Source organism: Barbatula barbatula (assembly GCF_947034865.1).
Source record: "Barbatula barbatula genome assembly, chromosome: 13".
In the NCBI taxonomy this organism is placed as follows: Eukaryota; Metazoa; Chordata; class Actinopteri; order Cypriniformes; family Nemacheilidae; genus Barbatula; species Barbatula barbatula.
This window is the reverse complement of record NC_136776.1, coordinates 15,268,093-15,284,486: the sequence shown is the minus strand read 5'-3', so window position 1 is coordinate 15,284,486 and position 16,394 is coordinate 15,268,093. Positions and strand designations below refer to the sequence as shown.

General features: G+C 39.9%; 1 protein-coding gene across 6 annotated transcripts in view; it reads right to left on the bottom strand.

Moving 5' to 3' along the window:
• Window positions 1–5,799: 5,799 nt before the first annotated feature.
• Window positions 5,800–16,394, bottom strand: part of add3a (adducin 3 (gamma) a) — a 65,736-nt gene continuing 55,141 nt past the window's right edge. For 3 of the 6 annotated variants that reach the window (XM_079471571.1, XM_079471572.1, XM_079471570.1), the window contains 10 exons: window positions 15,003–15,152; window positions 14,560–14,703; window positions 14,333–14,431; window positions 13,788–13,961; window positions 12,228–12,479; window positions 11,662–11,778; window positions 11,454–11,537; window positions 10,621–10,744; window positions 10,195–10,284; window positions 5,800–8,366 (listed from right to left, as the gene is read on the bottom strand). In XM_079471571.1, coding sequence (XP_079327697.1) covers window positions 8,119–8,366; window positions 10,195–10,284; window positions 10,621–10,744; window positions 11,454–11,537; window positions 11,662–11,778; window positions 12,228–12,479; window positions 13,788–13,961; window positions 14,333–14,431; window positions 14,560–14,703; window positions 15,003–15,152 — 1,482 coding nt within the window. In that variant the 3' untranslated portion in view covers window positions 5,800–8,118. The remainder of the gene's footprint in view (window positions 8,367–10,194; window positions 10,285–10,620; window positions 10,745–11,453; window positions 11,538–11,661; window positions 11,779–12,227; window positions 12,480–13,787; window positions 13,962–14,332; window positions 14,432–14,559; window positions 14,704–15,002; window positions 15,153–16,394) is intronic. The other 3 variants (XM_079471574.1, XM_079471575.1, XM_079471573.1) reach the window with 1 other exon arrangement.

The following is a 16,394-nucleotide window of genomic DNA, read 5'->3' as shown; positions in this document are numbered from 1 at the left end:
TAGCACGGGATTGGTGAAGACTGAGCCAGATCTCAGCGATGAGTCTGCCTCCCGGAGTCTTGCTGCAAAGTCATACAGGCCAAACTCAATCCCCCTTCAGCTGGACTCAAAGAGGCCTGTCCTCATTTAGAGGGCTGATGGGAGGGTGTTTATCATTGTACTGCTGACACGGCGTCGAATCTGTTTGGCTTCAGCTCAAGAAGCTTCTGTTCTTTCTGAAGTAAGCTCCGATCGAGCTAATTTTAGGCACGGTTTACGTGGACGTGCAATATTTCGGTTTGGGCTGATCTTGATATTTTTTGACATTTTAAACAGCCGATATAAGCACAACTGTGGGAGGATGTGAGTTTGGCTTTGTACTGATTTTAAAGACGTGGCGACCACTCCAACATTATTTTCATATTTTTACTCAACTTACTAGTTGTAGGTTTAGGTAAAATGATTTTTTTGTTTAATTCCGTGAACTACTTACAATATTTCTCTCGAATCTGAAATAAAAAGATTGTTTCTATTTGCAGAAAATGAAAACTGAAGAAAGAGGTCAAAATAACAAAGAATCTCAGTATTTTTTCAGACCCCAAATCCTGCAAAGAAAACAAGTTCGTGTTCGCTTTTAACTTCGTGTCATATTTCTACATATGTGAGGATTTTTATCACAGTTTTCATGCGTCTTTTCATGCTGTCACTCTTTCACATTGCTGTTGGATGACTGTATATCACTCCCGAGGATTTTGTTGAGATTGACTAGACACTGGACTAGAATGACCACAATACATCCGGAAATGCTGAATAAAGACAAAACTGGAGTGGACTCTTATTTTTCGTGGTCGTATACACTACCATACTTCTTAGCATAGACAAAATTAACCCATGCTCAAAACTGACAGTCTTCCTCCTATGCCACAATGAACCAAAAATACTGATGACTCATCCTGCACACAGAGGTGTTTCCTCCAATTAAATCCTCTCTTGTATGAGAGGACCCTCCCCCCGCATCATAAATAGCACCTGCCCCAACTAACAATAGCAAGAACAATAGTCTGTCTCTTTCTCAATTTTTTTTCCTTTCTCAACCTGTAGCTGATTGTAAAAAAATAGCTTTGAGTGGATTCGCGTGGAGTCTAGATGGTAACCCTTAATTTTTGTCATCTCCACCCTAACCCACTTGCACGGTTTAGGATGTTACCAAACTGTGATATAAATAAAGAGTAATGGCAGTCAAAAGGAAAAGGAGTCCTTTGATATATGCCAGAACTTCCGTTTCAACAGGAATACGTCAACACAGGAAAAGAAAACGACGCAAGTAAACAGCTCGCGCTAGTGAACTGTTTATTTTTAAAGGTGATGTGAGCGGGTTTCATCACAACAAAAATCTGTGCGCCGACCCAAGGTCAACAAATCAGAACACTAAAGCACAGTGCATTTATGATCTCTTTAAGGGACAGTTCACCCCAAATTTAGAATCTGAAAAATCAGTCGTAATTTATTCACCCTCGTGTTGATCAAAACCTGTTTATGACTCTTTCTTCTGTTGAGCACAAAAGAAGATATTTAAAGAGGTTTTGTGTCCATAAAATGGAAGTCAATAGGGAACCAATGATGTTTGGTTACCGGCGTTCTTCAAAATATCTACTTTTGTGTTCTGCAAAGGCAAGAAAGTCATAAATAATGAATAAATAATGAAAGATTTCATTTTTGGCTGAACTATCCAATTTCTGCTCTCTTCGTGTGCTCTCTGAAATTCGATTATTCCTCCTTGAACCTGGAAATAATTTAAAGAACCGTGCTCTCTTAATGTTAGCGGATTCTTGTATTGTTTTAATGCTACTAAATCCAGACGTTACTTCCGGGTTGAAGTGGGAAATATTGAACTTCCGAGAGCACGTGAAGGCAGCACTAAACTCAATACTAAAAGCACTGCAACGTACACGTTGTTATGGACACGAACCTTGAATTTCTAAGCGTATTGGTGTTAAAAGTCGCACCCGCGCGCATCTATCTCTGTCACTTAAGAAACCGGACTCTATTTGCGTCTGCTCGGGTCAGCGTGGTACAGGGACGTTCAGGAGACAATGTGCAGAGCGCGAGGGCTGATCCTGATTAACCCTCCCTGACCCGGACTGTCATTCTGTAATGTCTGTGTGAGAAAGAGTGAGTGTGATACAGGTCACCATGTGCTATTGTAGGCAGGACAGTGCTTAAGGATTGCGTTTGTGGGGGGGACCTGTGGTGCTATGGTCTCCATTAAAGCCATTGTCCCTTAGCCGGGACGTCCTACAACCTCCCTCCACCGTGACCCGCTGACCTCTTTTCAGTCTCGGATGGGGTGTGCCTCTCTTCTGCTTTGGCACACGGACGGGTCTCTTCCTTGAGTGTGGTGGGCTGCGGGGGGCTCCAATACACCATCTGCTCCAGATGTCTTGCCTATTGGACACCAGCTCACAGCGGGACACATAACACACGGAAATTATATAGCAACAGAAATTCATTTACACCCGCAAAGATGGATCATCTGGGCACGTTGTGAACAAGCTGGTACAGTGACGTCCATTTTAACAGACAAAACATAGGACTCTAAGCTTTATTATTGTCTTAAAGGGGTAGTTCACCCCCCCAAAAGACATTCTGTCATCATTTACTCACCCTCTTGTCAATTCTCAATCTTCAAATCAAAGACTTTCTTTACTCTGCAGAACACAAAAGATTATATTTTGAAGAATGTTGGAAACCAAACCCCACCGAGTTCCATTGCATGGATACAAAACCACAGAGACATTTCTCCAAATATCTCACTTTTTATTTATTTTCAGTTGATAATTTTAGTGCCTAAAAACTTCAGTTTTTTTCCCTGAGGCAACATTTCAGTTTTTAGTTGATAGTTTTCAAATACTGTCATTTAAATAGTTTTATTAAACCACTACAACCTTGAAAAAGGTACATCAGTGTTTTCTTCATGAAGCCAAGGTCCTGTGACTCAATCTGACTTTGTGTTGCTAACTAGTACAAATTCCACAGAGAAAACTTGGCAAGCCTCGTAAAGAACATTGTGTCTCTGACACTTCAGTTCGGACAGTCCGAACAAACAGCGTACGGACACACTGTTCTGGCTTTACAGGACTGAAAGAACTCAACACGTGCAGTTGCACTGAGGAGCCTGTAGATAGAGCGATCTCATATTTGCTGGGCATCCATCTGGAGTTGAGCTGTTTTATTGTTTTGACACTCCCAGCAAGACGCTGTCTGGAGGCCCCGGGTCCCCCTTTCCTTTTAACACGCCCCACTCTGAATTCCCAGCTTAATGTTGAGAACCTGCAGCTTTCTACAAGAGCCCATCTAAACGATACCTCCTCAAGAAAGGCCCTATTTTTTCCCGCCCTCTTCCCGTGCGCCCCTCTTTTCTCCAGGGACGCCGCGGCTCTGAATGGCTTTATTGTCTGAGAGCTGATGTTTCGACCCATTGACCAACTTCCCACAGCTCCTGTGGCCATGAGCTTAAAGGCTCAAACACGTAACGTCAACACAGCTGGGGACTGCCAAGATCGTCTTCCTGACAGGACGGACGTCTCCGAGCTGGTGGATCTGCAGGAGCACATTCGGTTAAAAACCAACAGCTTTGATGACGGGCTAGAAGATAAAGAACAGTGGCTAAATGGAAAGCCGAACATCGAATAGCAAAACTAATCGGAATACACAGATGTGTCTAGTTAGTGACAACACATTTTGTGTTACTATGTAGTCAAGCTTGTTTGGTCTCTTACACAAAATGACACATAACGAATTAAAATAACATAACACAAACATTTTGATAGCGTATAGATAGGGCCAGACAAGTGCGTATGAAGAAACTAGGTTCACTTCCGATCTGTGTTTTGCTAGTGGCTTATATACTGTAAATATTTATATTTTAATCGATTTGGATGAATATTCATTTATATCAATATTTCATTGTATAATTGTATCAAATAAACAATTTGTTGAACTTGATTGTACATTTCGTTAAATGGGTTAACTTTGTTAGCCAAGTAACTGTTCTTCTAAAAGAATACTGGCTTGACATATGTACATTTTGCTAGCTAATGTAATTTACTTGTTGTAACTTGTTTGTGATCAGAAGTCATCTACAGGGACTCCATTATTTGCGGATGTGTAGCCTACCGGATGTTAAGTTTGGACCACAAAAGTAAGATTTGTTTGTGTTGTTGCTTTAAAGCCGTCTATATTTAGTATTAAAGGGAGTGTCAAAATATGAAACTTAATCACACACTCATGATTATCGTGTCATAAAACCCAATAACAATATCATGACATCTATTCAAATTCTTGAAAAATAAATAATGCAGTCAAAAGTGACGATAACAACATAACTGCAGTACCCATTCAGTTTTTTTGCCATCATTTACGTTTTATCCCTTTTTGTGTAGGAAGCCGGAGTGAGAGTTTGTAATTATTATGGCTCTTTAAGACGACATTTTAAATACTGTATGTGGCGCACTATTTACAACATTTTGTGTGTAGTATCACAATATTTACTGTTTTTAATATCACGGTTATTGCTTGTAAAGTGTGACGACCCCGACGATAAATGGCCATAATAAAGTTCGACCCTGTTTGGATGCTTAGTTTGCCATGTATTTTGTCGTCTTTAAGTTCAAACCACCTGTGTTCAACCCGTTATTCACAACAGTAGAGGAAAAGCCACAATACATCTTAATTCACTTCCATTTAATATTGATTGTTCGCAAACAACATTCAAACATTCATCAGCGTGGTCCAAATATGCACATAAGGCCGATAATATGTTGGGTCACCACCATTTTAACAGCAGAACAGTTTTCATTCTTTTGATATGTACTGGCTGACCCCAGATCAACCCTTAGCATTATTCTGCGGCTCATAGCTATGTGAGTAAAATGAGTCAATTGAGGACAATCAAATTAGATGCATATATACAGGGATGCTGACAGCATCTGATCTAGAATCAGCCAATCTTAACCTCATACTGACCATGCTCTTTGTCTGTTAAAACAGCAAAGCTGATCTAGAATCAGCAGAGATGCTCCGTGCCACCCACTCTCACACCTACAGCTTCATTTAGTCATGCAGCCGTGTGAATCACATCAGTGTCCGGTGCATTGTTTGCACGTTTCAAATGCAGAAAGGCACGTTGACGCAACACACAAGAGTGATGCGCCTTCTTGCAAACTAACAGTCTGTCTTTTGTGCAAAATAAGTCCAGTTTTGAACAAACTGGAGTTCGTTGTTAATATATGGATGTAAAAATTCAACTGTATAGTAAAACTTGTGTTTCTGTCATATAGAGACAGAATTCATTGAAGCTTTTGGCAGAAGTATGAATAGATATTTGCTAACAGACGCATGAAGGGAGTTTTGTGTAGTCATTCTTTTGTCAGCTCATACATGAATGCAGTGGATATGCGGTTGTGTGCACATGTGGTTTCTTTGATGTATCTCAAAACTGAAAGCAAGTTAAATGCTGTCTGTCTGTTCTTCAAAAAAGAGAAACCAGCTTAGCAAGCGTGTTTTGTAAAGGAACAATTCACCTACAAAGAAAACAAATTTCATTTCTTGCTTCGATGGAACGCAAATATTGATTTTGAAAAAAAAATATATAAATTTTGCCGAACTCGTCTGTCCTGCATGTCTATTTAACATCAGTAACTTTCGTAAAAAGTTATTCCACACATTTCATAAACAGTAAATTGATCATGCACCGTGAAATGTGATGAATGATCTTACATGTAGACAGAAATGTAAGAAACATGAGATGTGTATTGATCGTTTGATTCTTAAAATAGTTTTTTATTTGTGAATTTACACTGATTAGGAATACATCTAAAAGCATAACCATTTATATACGAATTCAAAGGTCACAAATAGGTTCGGCTCAAACTTGCATGCCAAAGTAAAATCAGCATTCTGAATCAGAGACTACAACATGGCATTAGTAAAACAAGGTGCAAAACAATGGCGATAAGAAAATACCATGTTGAAAAAAACAAGCATATGCTGGTTAGTTGGGTTTTAAAGCATGGTAGCTGGTTTGTGCTGGTCCTGATTCCTAAGCTGGTCCTAAACCTCTCATGACCAGCTTTAACCAGCACAAACCAGCTACCATGCTTTAAAACCCACCTAAACATACTGGTTTTGTTCAAAAGGGTAAGAATGTGATGCACATTATTAGAGCTGAGAACGGTTAATGCGTGAAGCATAACACTCTGTAAACTAAACGTCTGAAACTATGGTGCGCGGTGGGAAATGAAATCAAAAGCGGCAGAACCGTAAAGAAAAATGGCAATTCAATTTAAAGCACTAAAACAAGTTTATCTCCCCTCTCGTCCCAGTTATTTCTGCCTAAATTCACATCCGGTCCGGCTTTAATCCACGCCTGGCCCGCCTTCAAAACCACATGCCATTTACACATCTTAGAAGCATCTCTCTCTCTCTTCATCCCCAAGCCAGTACTTCACATTGCCCACTGGGATACATAACGCTCGGAGGAGCTGTCTGCCCTCTTTGGATATATGACGACCACATTGGAGTTCAAACGGAGGTCAAACTGCTCCCTGCTAATCTTAAAAGGGTAAGAGATTATCTTTGGGGACAAACTCGCGTACGTTTGGTCTCGTGAGAGGGAAAAAGCACTACCCCCAACCTCACAGCAATCAGCTTACATTTGACCGAGATGAGGAAACCACGTCCAGTTTCAGAGAAAATAAACTCTAGAATGCCATTTCTCAGGTAACCATAGTAACGAAGACATCCCAGAGAGCTTTTCAGGCCTGCTGTATGGCGATGGGGTGACTTAAGTGAATGTCATAAGTGAATCACAATGATAATGATGGTTCCTCCAGAACCACCAAAAGGCCCAGAATAAACCTCTATGAAGTTGTCGAGATGATTTTCATTTTATTCCAACAAACCTGCAAGAGAGAGCCATTAAACCGGTTCTTGACATGCTTTGGGACCCAAGATGTTTTTCAAAAATACAGTACACAAATATATATTTCCTTATATGTTTGCCTTCTCCACCCTTTTGCTTTACGCTTAAACATTTCTATTGTTTTATATTTCATAGCCTCCATCGTTCCTTCTCTCAAATCTCCTTCAACTGCTGAAATCATCCATAGATTTGTTTTGTTATATAATATATATAATTATATACCACATGAAAAAGTGCAGCACAAAAATATTATATAGTCATATATATATAATAAACATCACTCCAGTTTTCATATATTTTCGTTACATGTGTTTAGTTATCCGAGCTACAACACGACATAGAATTCAGGCACCGCTACGTTATATAAATTCTGACTCTATTAAAACATGCTTTAAGATTTTGTGGTTACTTTCTTGTTAAAGTATAGAAACGAGTATAAAACTGAACGAATAAAAACAAAATTTTGTTTCGATAATACAAAAACCTATCAAGAGATGAATTAGCGAATCAAAATGCAAGATTTTAGGTCACTAAAACGTGATTGCTTTGCTTTTAAAATGTTGCGTTTGGCGAAGAACGATAATGGAGTTGCTCTACAAAGGATTATCATCACACATGCAGGTCGTGGCTGCTGATCTTGGCTAAATCCGCATCCTTTCGTTAACAACTATAGACGACAAACGGAACAATAAAACAAACCTTGTTAAAATAATCCCAAAACAGTTTCCAGTGTGATTCTGTGCAGTGTGACAAATTACACCTACAGTCTACCTACAAAGAACGCAATTCAAACCAACACGATGAGAGATGATGCGGCGCTAGAAAAGGGGCTCATAAAAGATCTCATAAACATACAGTATGAAACAAAAACAATGCAGTATGGGCTCATCATTGAAATTAATATTGAGGAGTGTTTTCAGTCTTTTCTGTCAGAAGAGACGAGCCAGTTTCCCCAGGAGTTTTGCTCGCTGCTCCTGTTTCAAATCCATTTCAACTCCATCTATTCGCCCCCCCAATCGACCCATGTGCTACTTTTGAAAATTAAACAACCGTGTTCTTTTAAAAAGAAAGAAAAACGAAATAAAGTTATAAAAGGACAACTTAAAACATAACGCTTTTACAAACAGACACACAGGGTGGAGAAACTCTTTTCTCCTCTAGGCTTCCACCTTCTCTTTCTTCTTGTTCTTCTTCAGGAAGGAGGGGGTTCTGAACTTTTTCTTCTTCTTGTTAGGAGATTTGGAGGGAGAGCTCTCGGGCGTCAGAGCTTCTTCGATCTTCTCGCCGGGCTGCACGCAAATCTCCACGCTTTCGATGCTTGTGGTCAGCTTGCTCATGCGCTTGATGAGCTCTTCGTCTTCGCCGTGGTTGTCTTTGCCGTTTAGCAGAACGCCGGTGTGGTTTTCTGCATTAGAAACAGTGAAGAAAGGAAACTGATCAGTTACTGTGAACTCATTTTATTTAGTGTTATTGTTTTGTGACCCACTATAGCAAAATCAACAATATCTTTAAAAAAAAAACTGGAAGGATTTTTACAGAAAAAGACATTCGCACATCAGATTCATTAAAGTTAGCTTCGGGTAAGTCGCTTTTGATTTCGGTCACGACATACACTTAAGTAAAGTATACAGGTTTAATTTGTCTTCTACTGTTCACCGTTTGCCGTCCTATCATCATCAGGTAATACGTCCAGTTGGGTAACTAGCATATTGATGCAACCAGATGCACCCGGTTTCTATATTTCACACAACACCTGTGGCCTGTTTCAGAAAGGAGGTTTAGTGAAAACTGAGTTTATCAACCCTGAAATGAGGGAAGGTCTGGGTTTTCGGTTTCAGAATGCAAGGTAAGTCAAACCCGAGAAAGCAGGGTAACTCAAGCCTGTTTCTAAAAGAGAGGTAACTTATACTGAGAGAAAATAAGCATTGTAACTTACTCTGTGAATCTAACCTGGTCGGTAGCAGGTTTTCCTAGGTAAACCCAGAGTCTCTTTTGATGCCCTCCCCTTTTTAAAGAGCTAGTGGTGTAACTCATTCATTCATTCATGGCACGCATTTTGATCACACAGAGACCATCTCAGTGACTAAAATGTCATTTGTGCTTTTATAGAGGATCCTGTATGTGAAGAGGCTGCATTAATTCATACGGATGTTCTTTGATTTCAGGAGACCCGAGTGGAATTTTGTCATTTCCCTGAGCATTTATATTAATACTGTACCACTTTTCCTTGCAGTGAATTAGATATATAAAAATATATCTCAATCATCCTTAAATCAGCCAGCGTATTTGTATTACATCAAAGCACAAATGGTAGTTTTCTATGGAGGAGAAGAAATGATGCAATAAAGCGTGTAAATCAGGTACATGAATAAAGAAATGTATAAATACAGGCCAATGCAGAAATTAAGTGATAAATAATTATTTTAGACGTGCAGCCATTCCTAAACAAAACTAGAGTAGGGTTCGAACGGACGATCACTCTGACTTTGGCACGAGAGTCTGACACACTAACACTACCGTGTTTCACGCCTCACTAGAGTACTCATGAGGAGAAAGAAGATACGATTTTGTTATTATTTCTGTTGTTTCATTTCTTTGCTGATTAATTTGTTTGTTTATTGGTAAATTTACCTTTTTTCAATTTAAACTGAAGTCATTTACACATTAAAGCACATTAGTAAATCCACTGTATGTAGAGCGGACAAGACCCCGATCCCTGTCGTGTGTAAACATATCAGTTTAAGTAAGGCTTCATCTTAGTTTATGTAAGGGTCTATAACAGCTTTAATCCTGAGCCTTATTCTAAGATTTTCCTGTGGAACTGCTCTTAAGTCTGAAATGGCAATATAATGTTGCGTATTGTATATGAATAAGGCATTATGACAAAAGAGTGATGTAACATTCTGCAAGAATGATTTTCAACACTTACAAAAACAGGGAAAACATGATTAATAGTTGAAAATAGTTGCATTTGGTACCTAAAGTGATAAACATCTACCGCTACTTCGATATTCATATAAATACCAAACGCACAACCATTTGAAGCCAAATATATAAAAACCAATTCGTGGGTCACAGGAAAGGGGTTTTGGGGGAGGTGAGGCTCTCAGGTTCAGACCGAGCAATTTAAACCAAGTTAAGATGGTTTAGGAGCGTGAACGCATTAGTTGGTAACACACATGACACATCACAGTTGTGGGTCAATAAGACAGCTGGCATTCAGACTGCTATACCTTCTTTAGCCGGTGTGTTTTGCGGAGATTGGGTCTGGGAGACAGACTGAGACAGCGTGGAAGCATCGTCTGATGTGAGCTGTTCATCATCTGCAGCCGCGAGTTAGTTAGTGAACAGACAGACACACGGACACACGTTAGAGAAGTAGACAGATTAGAGGAAGACATGCAAACAAGCTGTCAAATTACACAGACAGGTCATCCATCTCTGTATGTTAGTTCAACACATGTGCACATGTCTGTCTCAACGCTATTGATTTTTGCCGTAAGGAGCGTTGAGTTATCTCGTTAGCATTGACTGGGTTGTGTTTAAGTGTGACTAACAGGAAATGCTGTTCATGAAAGAAAGGGGGGTCATGCATGCCGTTCATTTATTAGTTTGAATGTGTGTGTGAAAGGCAAGGCAGATCTGCGAGTGTGTTTTACCGTCTAGGCTGAGATGATGCCGTTCCACTCGTTTCCGGTAATCCGCCAGGTCTTTCTCGCTGGGCTCGCTGAAGGGGTTTGGAGGGAGAGGGGCGGTCTGTTCTTCATCATTGCCTGTGTACGGCTGCACATGTGCGTGTGTGGGCAGAACAGAGAACACAAAATAAGACTGCAGTAACATCTCAGTGCATCTGCTACGAAGTGAGTCACACAGAAAAAACAACTCACGAAATGTCAAACTTGTGCTCAAACAAACCATTCAATATTGTCCATGCCAATCCATTATAATATGCCAGATTCTCTAATTCAAAACTTTTGTAGACAATGGTAACACTGACATTTTTCATTAAACAAATGAAATACTATACCTATCATGAGCATAAAGAGAGACACACATACTCATGCCACGACATATCACAATATTGTTAGATATTAAAATCAATCTCTAGACATTCAACAAAGATTGTAAAAAAGAAAATAGTTATTGATGAACAACACATTACTAAGCCCTGACTAAATGGCACAGCGCCGTCTCTATCGGATTATATATTTCAAATACATTTCAATATACACAATACTGCCCAGCCCATGCATAAACAACTGACAACTGTGCTCGACTTCACCGGCAACTGCTCCTTCATCAAAATGAAAGAAAGCAGAGCAAAAAAAGACTCTGGGGTAACATAAGGGGTCTTTTCTACACATACTGAGACATTTTCAGCCACAGAACTTTAATTTGATGCCTCTTATGTGTCAACTGATGATTTGGCGCCACCTAGAGACACATCTGGGATTCACAGTGGGTTTATGTGCAATGATGCACTGACACTCACCGGCTGTCTTTCCACTACAATTCCTGCCAGTCGCTGTGATTGTGGGCCCGCTGTCATCATGTCAAAGCGGTTCTGCTCTCTGATCTAAAAAAAAACACAGACAAGATTTAGTAAAAAAAATCTAAAAGTCCATCGGCACACACACGGCTTTACAAATAAACATAACTAAATTACTTTTCATAACCCCTTTTATGCACATACAGCATACCTTATTTCTCTTCTCCAGGACATCTGTGGGGTTTGTGTTCATAGGGACAAACTGGTTGGGATCTTCAATGCAGATCGGAGTCCCGCTTGCGTTGTTCCCCTCATCTGACTTCATCCACTGCAGATAAAAATAAAAAGACATAATAATAAGCAAATGCTTACTTGAATTGATCCAAACTTGAATTTTTTTTGTGACGTTCAGCTGTAATCCTAAAACAAAACACTAGAGGGCAGAAGAGAATAAACATAAAACTTGAAGATGCACTGGTGCTATACATCTTTCACACTATATATGCAAAGACTCGAGAAATGGTTCAGCTGTGATGACAAAATTGTGGGTTACGCTGTCAGCAGCTACAACATCGAAAATTCCTGGGGGACAAGCACATTCTTGTAACTCAAAATCTACCCAAGGACTGACTTATAAAAAACTTTAGCAGTGATCGTAGCATTTAACTCTTCAAACAGAAAACATTAATACTGTCTTTGTTTAACTTTCTAATTTCCTAAACCCTAAAGGATTCTGACTTACAATTCATTGTAACAGACTGTGTGTGTCATTCTCACCATTGTCTTGGTGCGTCCGTTCTCTTCAATGGCCCCCTCCGCCACATTCACTTTCATATAGCAGTTTGGTGAATTGAGCCATCGTGTTTTCTCTCTCTGCTGTCGCTGCTGTAGTAATTTCAGAGGGAAACGTGGAGTGTCATCGTCGTCGAACATAAACCCAGTTACTGTCGCCGGAATCTCCACTTCGCTCTTGTGTCGCGGTTTCTCCCGCACGATGGGGTGTCTGTATGTGTAGCCTGTTCTATAACCCTGAAACAATTTAAATGATATATAATTAAAAAGTAAATATTAAAAGTTAAAATTAACCAACCACAGCCCGAGGTTTCCGATTCATAAAAAAATGCTTTATAAACAGAAAAGGTTTATAAAAGGATAAACTATGTTGGCATCAATAAACAAGTGGGCTGTGTATAAAGGCAAAAAACAACTATTAAAGTGCACTAAAATACTAGCTCAAACTAAATTATATTACAAATGACTTTTCCTATCTCCCAAACTTGATTATTTTGTACAACATTATAATACAAGCCGTCATCTGATTGATATAAAACAATCGGCTACATCAAGTACATCCAGTTCATCCTCAGGTGACAGCAACATAATAGAGAGGATGTGACCCATCCTTATATCATTCAATTACTGTTTTAAAAAAAACGACTGACTCTACAGCCTTTGTGAATGAGATCAATGAATATTTCAAACGTCTGAATTGGTGTATGTAGTTATGAGCTACGTTTACAAAACGTATTAGAAGGACCAAAGATGGTATATGCACATTTTAAACTGTAAAGTAACCGTATCCGAGCCCGAGCAGGAATATATATCAGTCCACTGCAGCCCGCTGAATGACACACTGTATCATTATCCTTTCCAGAGTTCAGTCCTCTTTCACATCACTCCATTCTTCAGCCTGGGCTAAGAAAACAGACTTTCCACATGCCTGCATTCTACACGATCTCACAGGGAAAAAGCGAGAAAACGTCGACATAGCTGCCGAATAAGAGAAGGAGCAGAGAGGAGAGAAGGGAGTCTTGGCAAAAGCGTTCAACCAACTACTTGGTTTCGTCTGGTGTCTTTTGTCTGAAACGCCAAAACGTCTGCTTAACAGGAAAGGAACGTTTTTCCACTCTGACGATTCCTCTTTCTTAAGACGATATGTATTCATTTAGCAGATGCTTAAGTGACTTACAGTAGCACGATAATGGCGGTTTCTTGAGTTGATCGAACCGATAACCTTCCGGTTCTTAGACACAAGTTAAAGTGCTACACCAAACCGCAACTTAACACACTAAATCACGTTGTCTCTGACAGAAAACTCTTAAAAGTGCATTTGCTGCACACACACAGAAAGCAGCACTGTAGATGAAGTGCCACTGCCACCCTGGACTAAGTGCACCGGGGAAGATGCGTTCAAGACATTGAGTTGCTGGGTGCCGAGCTGCTGGTGGATGTTGTAAATACACCCATTTTGAGAGGTTACAACTGCTCACTGAGCATTGAAGAACATGTGCTTGATGTTCACATGGATCAGTTGAATACCTCAACACCAATACATACCAGGTTGTCCAGCATTCGCATGAGTGACTCAAACTCCAGCTCTCCCACTTTCCATTTGTTCTGCGAGCCCATGTTGACCCCAGCTTCAGCCACACCGTGCGTACGGGCTTTAAAGTTCTCCAGATCTAACACGATCAGGTTCTCCACTCCACCTGCACACGAGATTGCATTCACCTGCAAACAGAAAGAGAGAAAAAGAGAGTGAGGCACTTTCTATTCCTAGAAATCTGACACACAGATCCGACAGAATTCAAGACCAGTTTTAAATCGGTCAGTTTAGCGATGTATTTTCAGGCTTTGAAGTTTAGATTTTGTTTGCTTTATGGCAATGTTAAATAAAAAAGTTTTTTGTTTAACAAACCATCAGAAACATCCTTTTATAATCTTACTCCTGTCAGCCACGTGTGTTTAAAAACTCACACGGAGACCTTGGGAATGAGAAATAAAAAACACCTGACAGCTGTGATGTCACAACATTGATTGGAAAGTGTCTTACAGTGGTAAATGTGATCTAGGCCTGGTCATATTTTCCCAGTGCGCTTTACCTGAATTTCACAGGCAAACTGAGCGTTGTAAATATAGTGAAAGGCCTCTTCAATTGTCTCCCCGAGAGCAACAACTCCATGATTCCTTAACACCAAGAGCTGCAACACACACAACAGACACATGGGGCATCGGTAAGACATAACAGGACATGGAGCCCTTAATGGAGACCTTGAACTTTGCATTCTAGAGAATATGCACTTCTAAGCGTCAAGTGTTTGCTGTTTACCTTGGCTGACGGTCCGAGTGCTTTCTGGAGCTCCATGCGCTCTTCCTGTTCATCCAGGCTACCCTGATAGTTGCAGTAGGCGATGTCTCCCAGGATAAGAGCCTCCTGAGAGATGGGCAGAAGACCGCACTTCATAGATGACACCTAACATGAAAGAAAAAGATGAATGCAGAAATCATTGCACAAAGTAAAACAGAAAGATTTTAACTAGGCATACCAATAACCTTGTTACTTATACATTACACACGGAGGCACGTAGCTTTAACATTTTTGAGTTACTCAAATAAATTCAAGTATTCAATGCTTAATAAAAAGTAAATGTGCGATTAAAAACAAAAAACTAATTTCAGCCATAATGCAATATGAATAGTGTGTGATACTGCAGATAGAGAGTCTTTGAGCATTAAACTACATTTCCCAGCATGCAGTGGGTGGATGCTTACAGCAGCGGTGGCTGGGGTGCGTATGTGAATGATGCAGCGCACGTCCGGTCTCATCGAGTAGATGGCAGCGTGCGGGCTGAAGCCGGCTGAGTCAACCTGCAGGTTGGTGGAGCCCTGATCCACAACATCGCCAAGTATGTTCACCTTTACCTGAAAGGAGATGAAAAGAGAAGAAGTCATATATTTGCATAATGGAGTTTGACTGGAGAACCGTCAAACAATTCATCTAAAACTATTTCAATAATGTTTTCTAATTCTGATAAATGCGTGCCATTTTTATAAATTCAAACAAACAACAGACATCATTATAACATTTAAGCAGAAAAAACACAACCGCTGCTCATTTCCCCCAAAAAAAGGACATTCTTTACCTAACTGGAAGGAAAACATCCTCAGAAATGAGTGGATGATTCGATTAATGTTCATTAAACAGTCAAATTCCTACTAACCTCCACAAATTAGAATCAACGGTGGGGAAAAGAAAACCAGGAAGTTTTAGCCATGTCTATAAACAGACACACATTTATCTCTTTAAATGATTCATCAATCATTAGTTGTGCATGATAAATCCTATGTGAAAACATCACTGGATCAATTGTTCTGTCTGTGTCAGAGACAGAGGTGCTGGTGCATTGTAATTCCCATAGAACTGTGATTGAATATTGAGTTGCATCACAATGGGCCACACATGACGCCCCTCAGATGCCTGTCGATGCTGCGTCCCAGCCAAAAATACAAACTGTACCGCAGCTGCTCTAACAAGGCCAAACTGAAATCCATACTCGCTGCGACACCAAAGGTCACAAACATGTGATCGGACACCAAAACAAACTGTAACAAACTGCAAAACTGGTTAAAACAAGACTCCTTAAGAGATGCAGATTAGAGAAGAATGTTTAGAAGTCACAGGTATCATAGCTCGATCTCTCTCGATTTATTTGGAGCGCTTTAGTCTTCGGTTTATCAAGTAATAAATGGCAAGGATAGAGTAAATCCAAGAGTAATACATTTGTATTAGTACTTGGGTGTGGTTTTAATTTAAAAATGTTCCCTGTCCTCTCATTCGCCTTTGCTTAAAAAAGCCACTGCAAAAACAAATGACATTTTCTATTACATGTGAGATAATGGACTGTCAAGCATTGATTTTCGCAATAGGCTGAACCATGAAACAGGCTGCAAGTGAAAACCAGTGCCCAGATTCGATCGCAACTTAGTTTCCTATTACATGTTCACTTGGATCCGTTTATAGGAGTTGCTTCATAAAACTGCGATCTCAGGCCAAATTACGCAATTTTAATAACTTATGTCTGCTAGGCAAGGATCACTATTACTGTTGCTTTAACGGATTTGGGAACAAACAGACTTTAGTGTGCAAGTCACCCACAAAATATG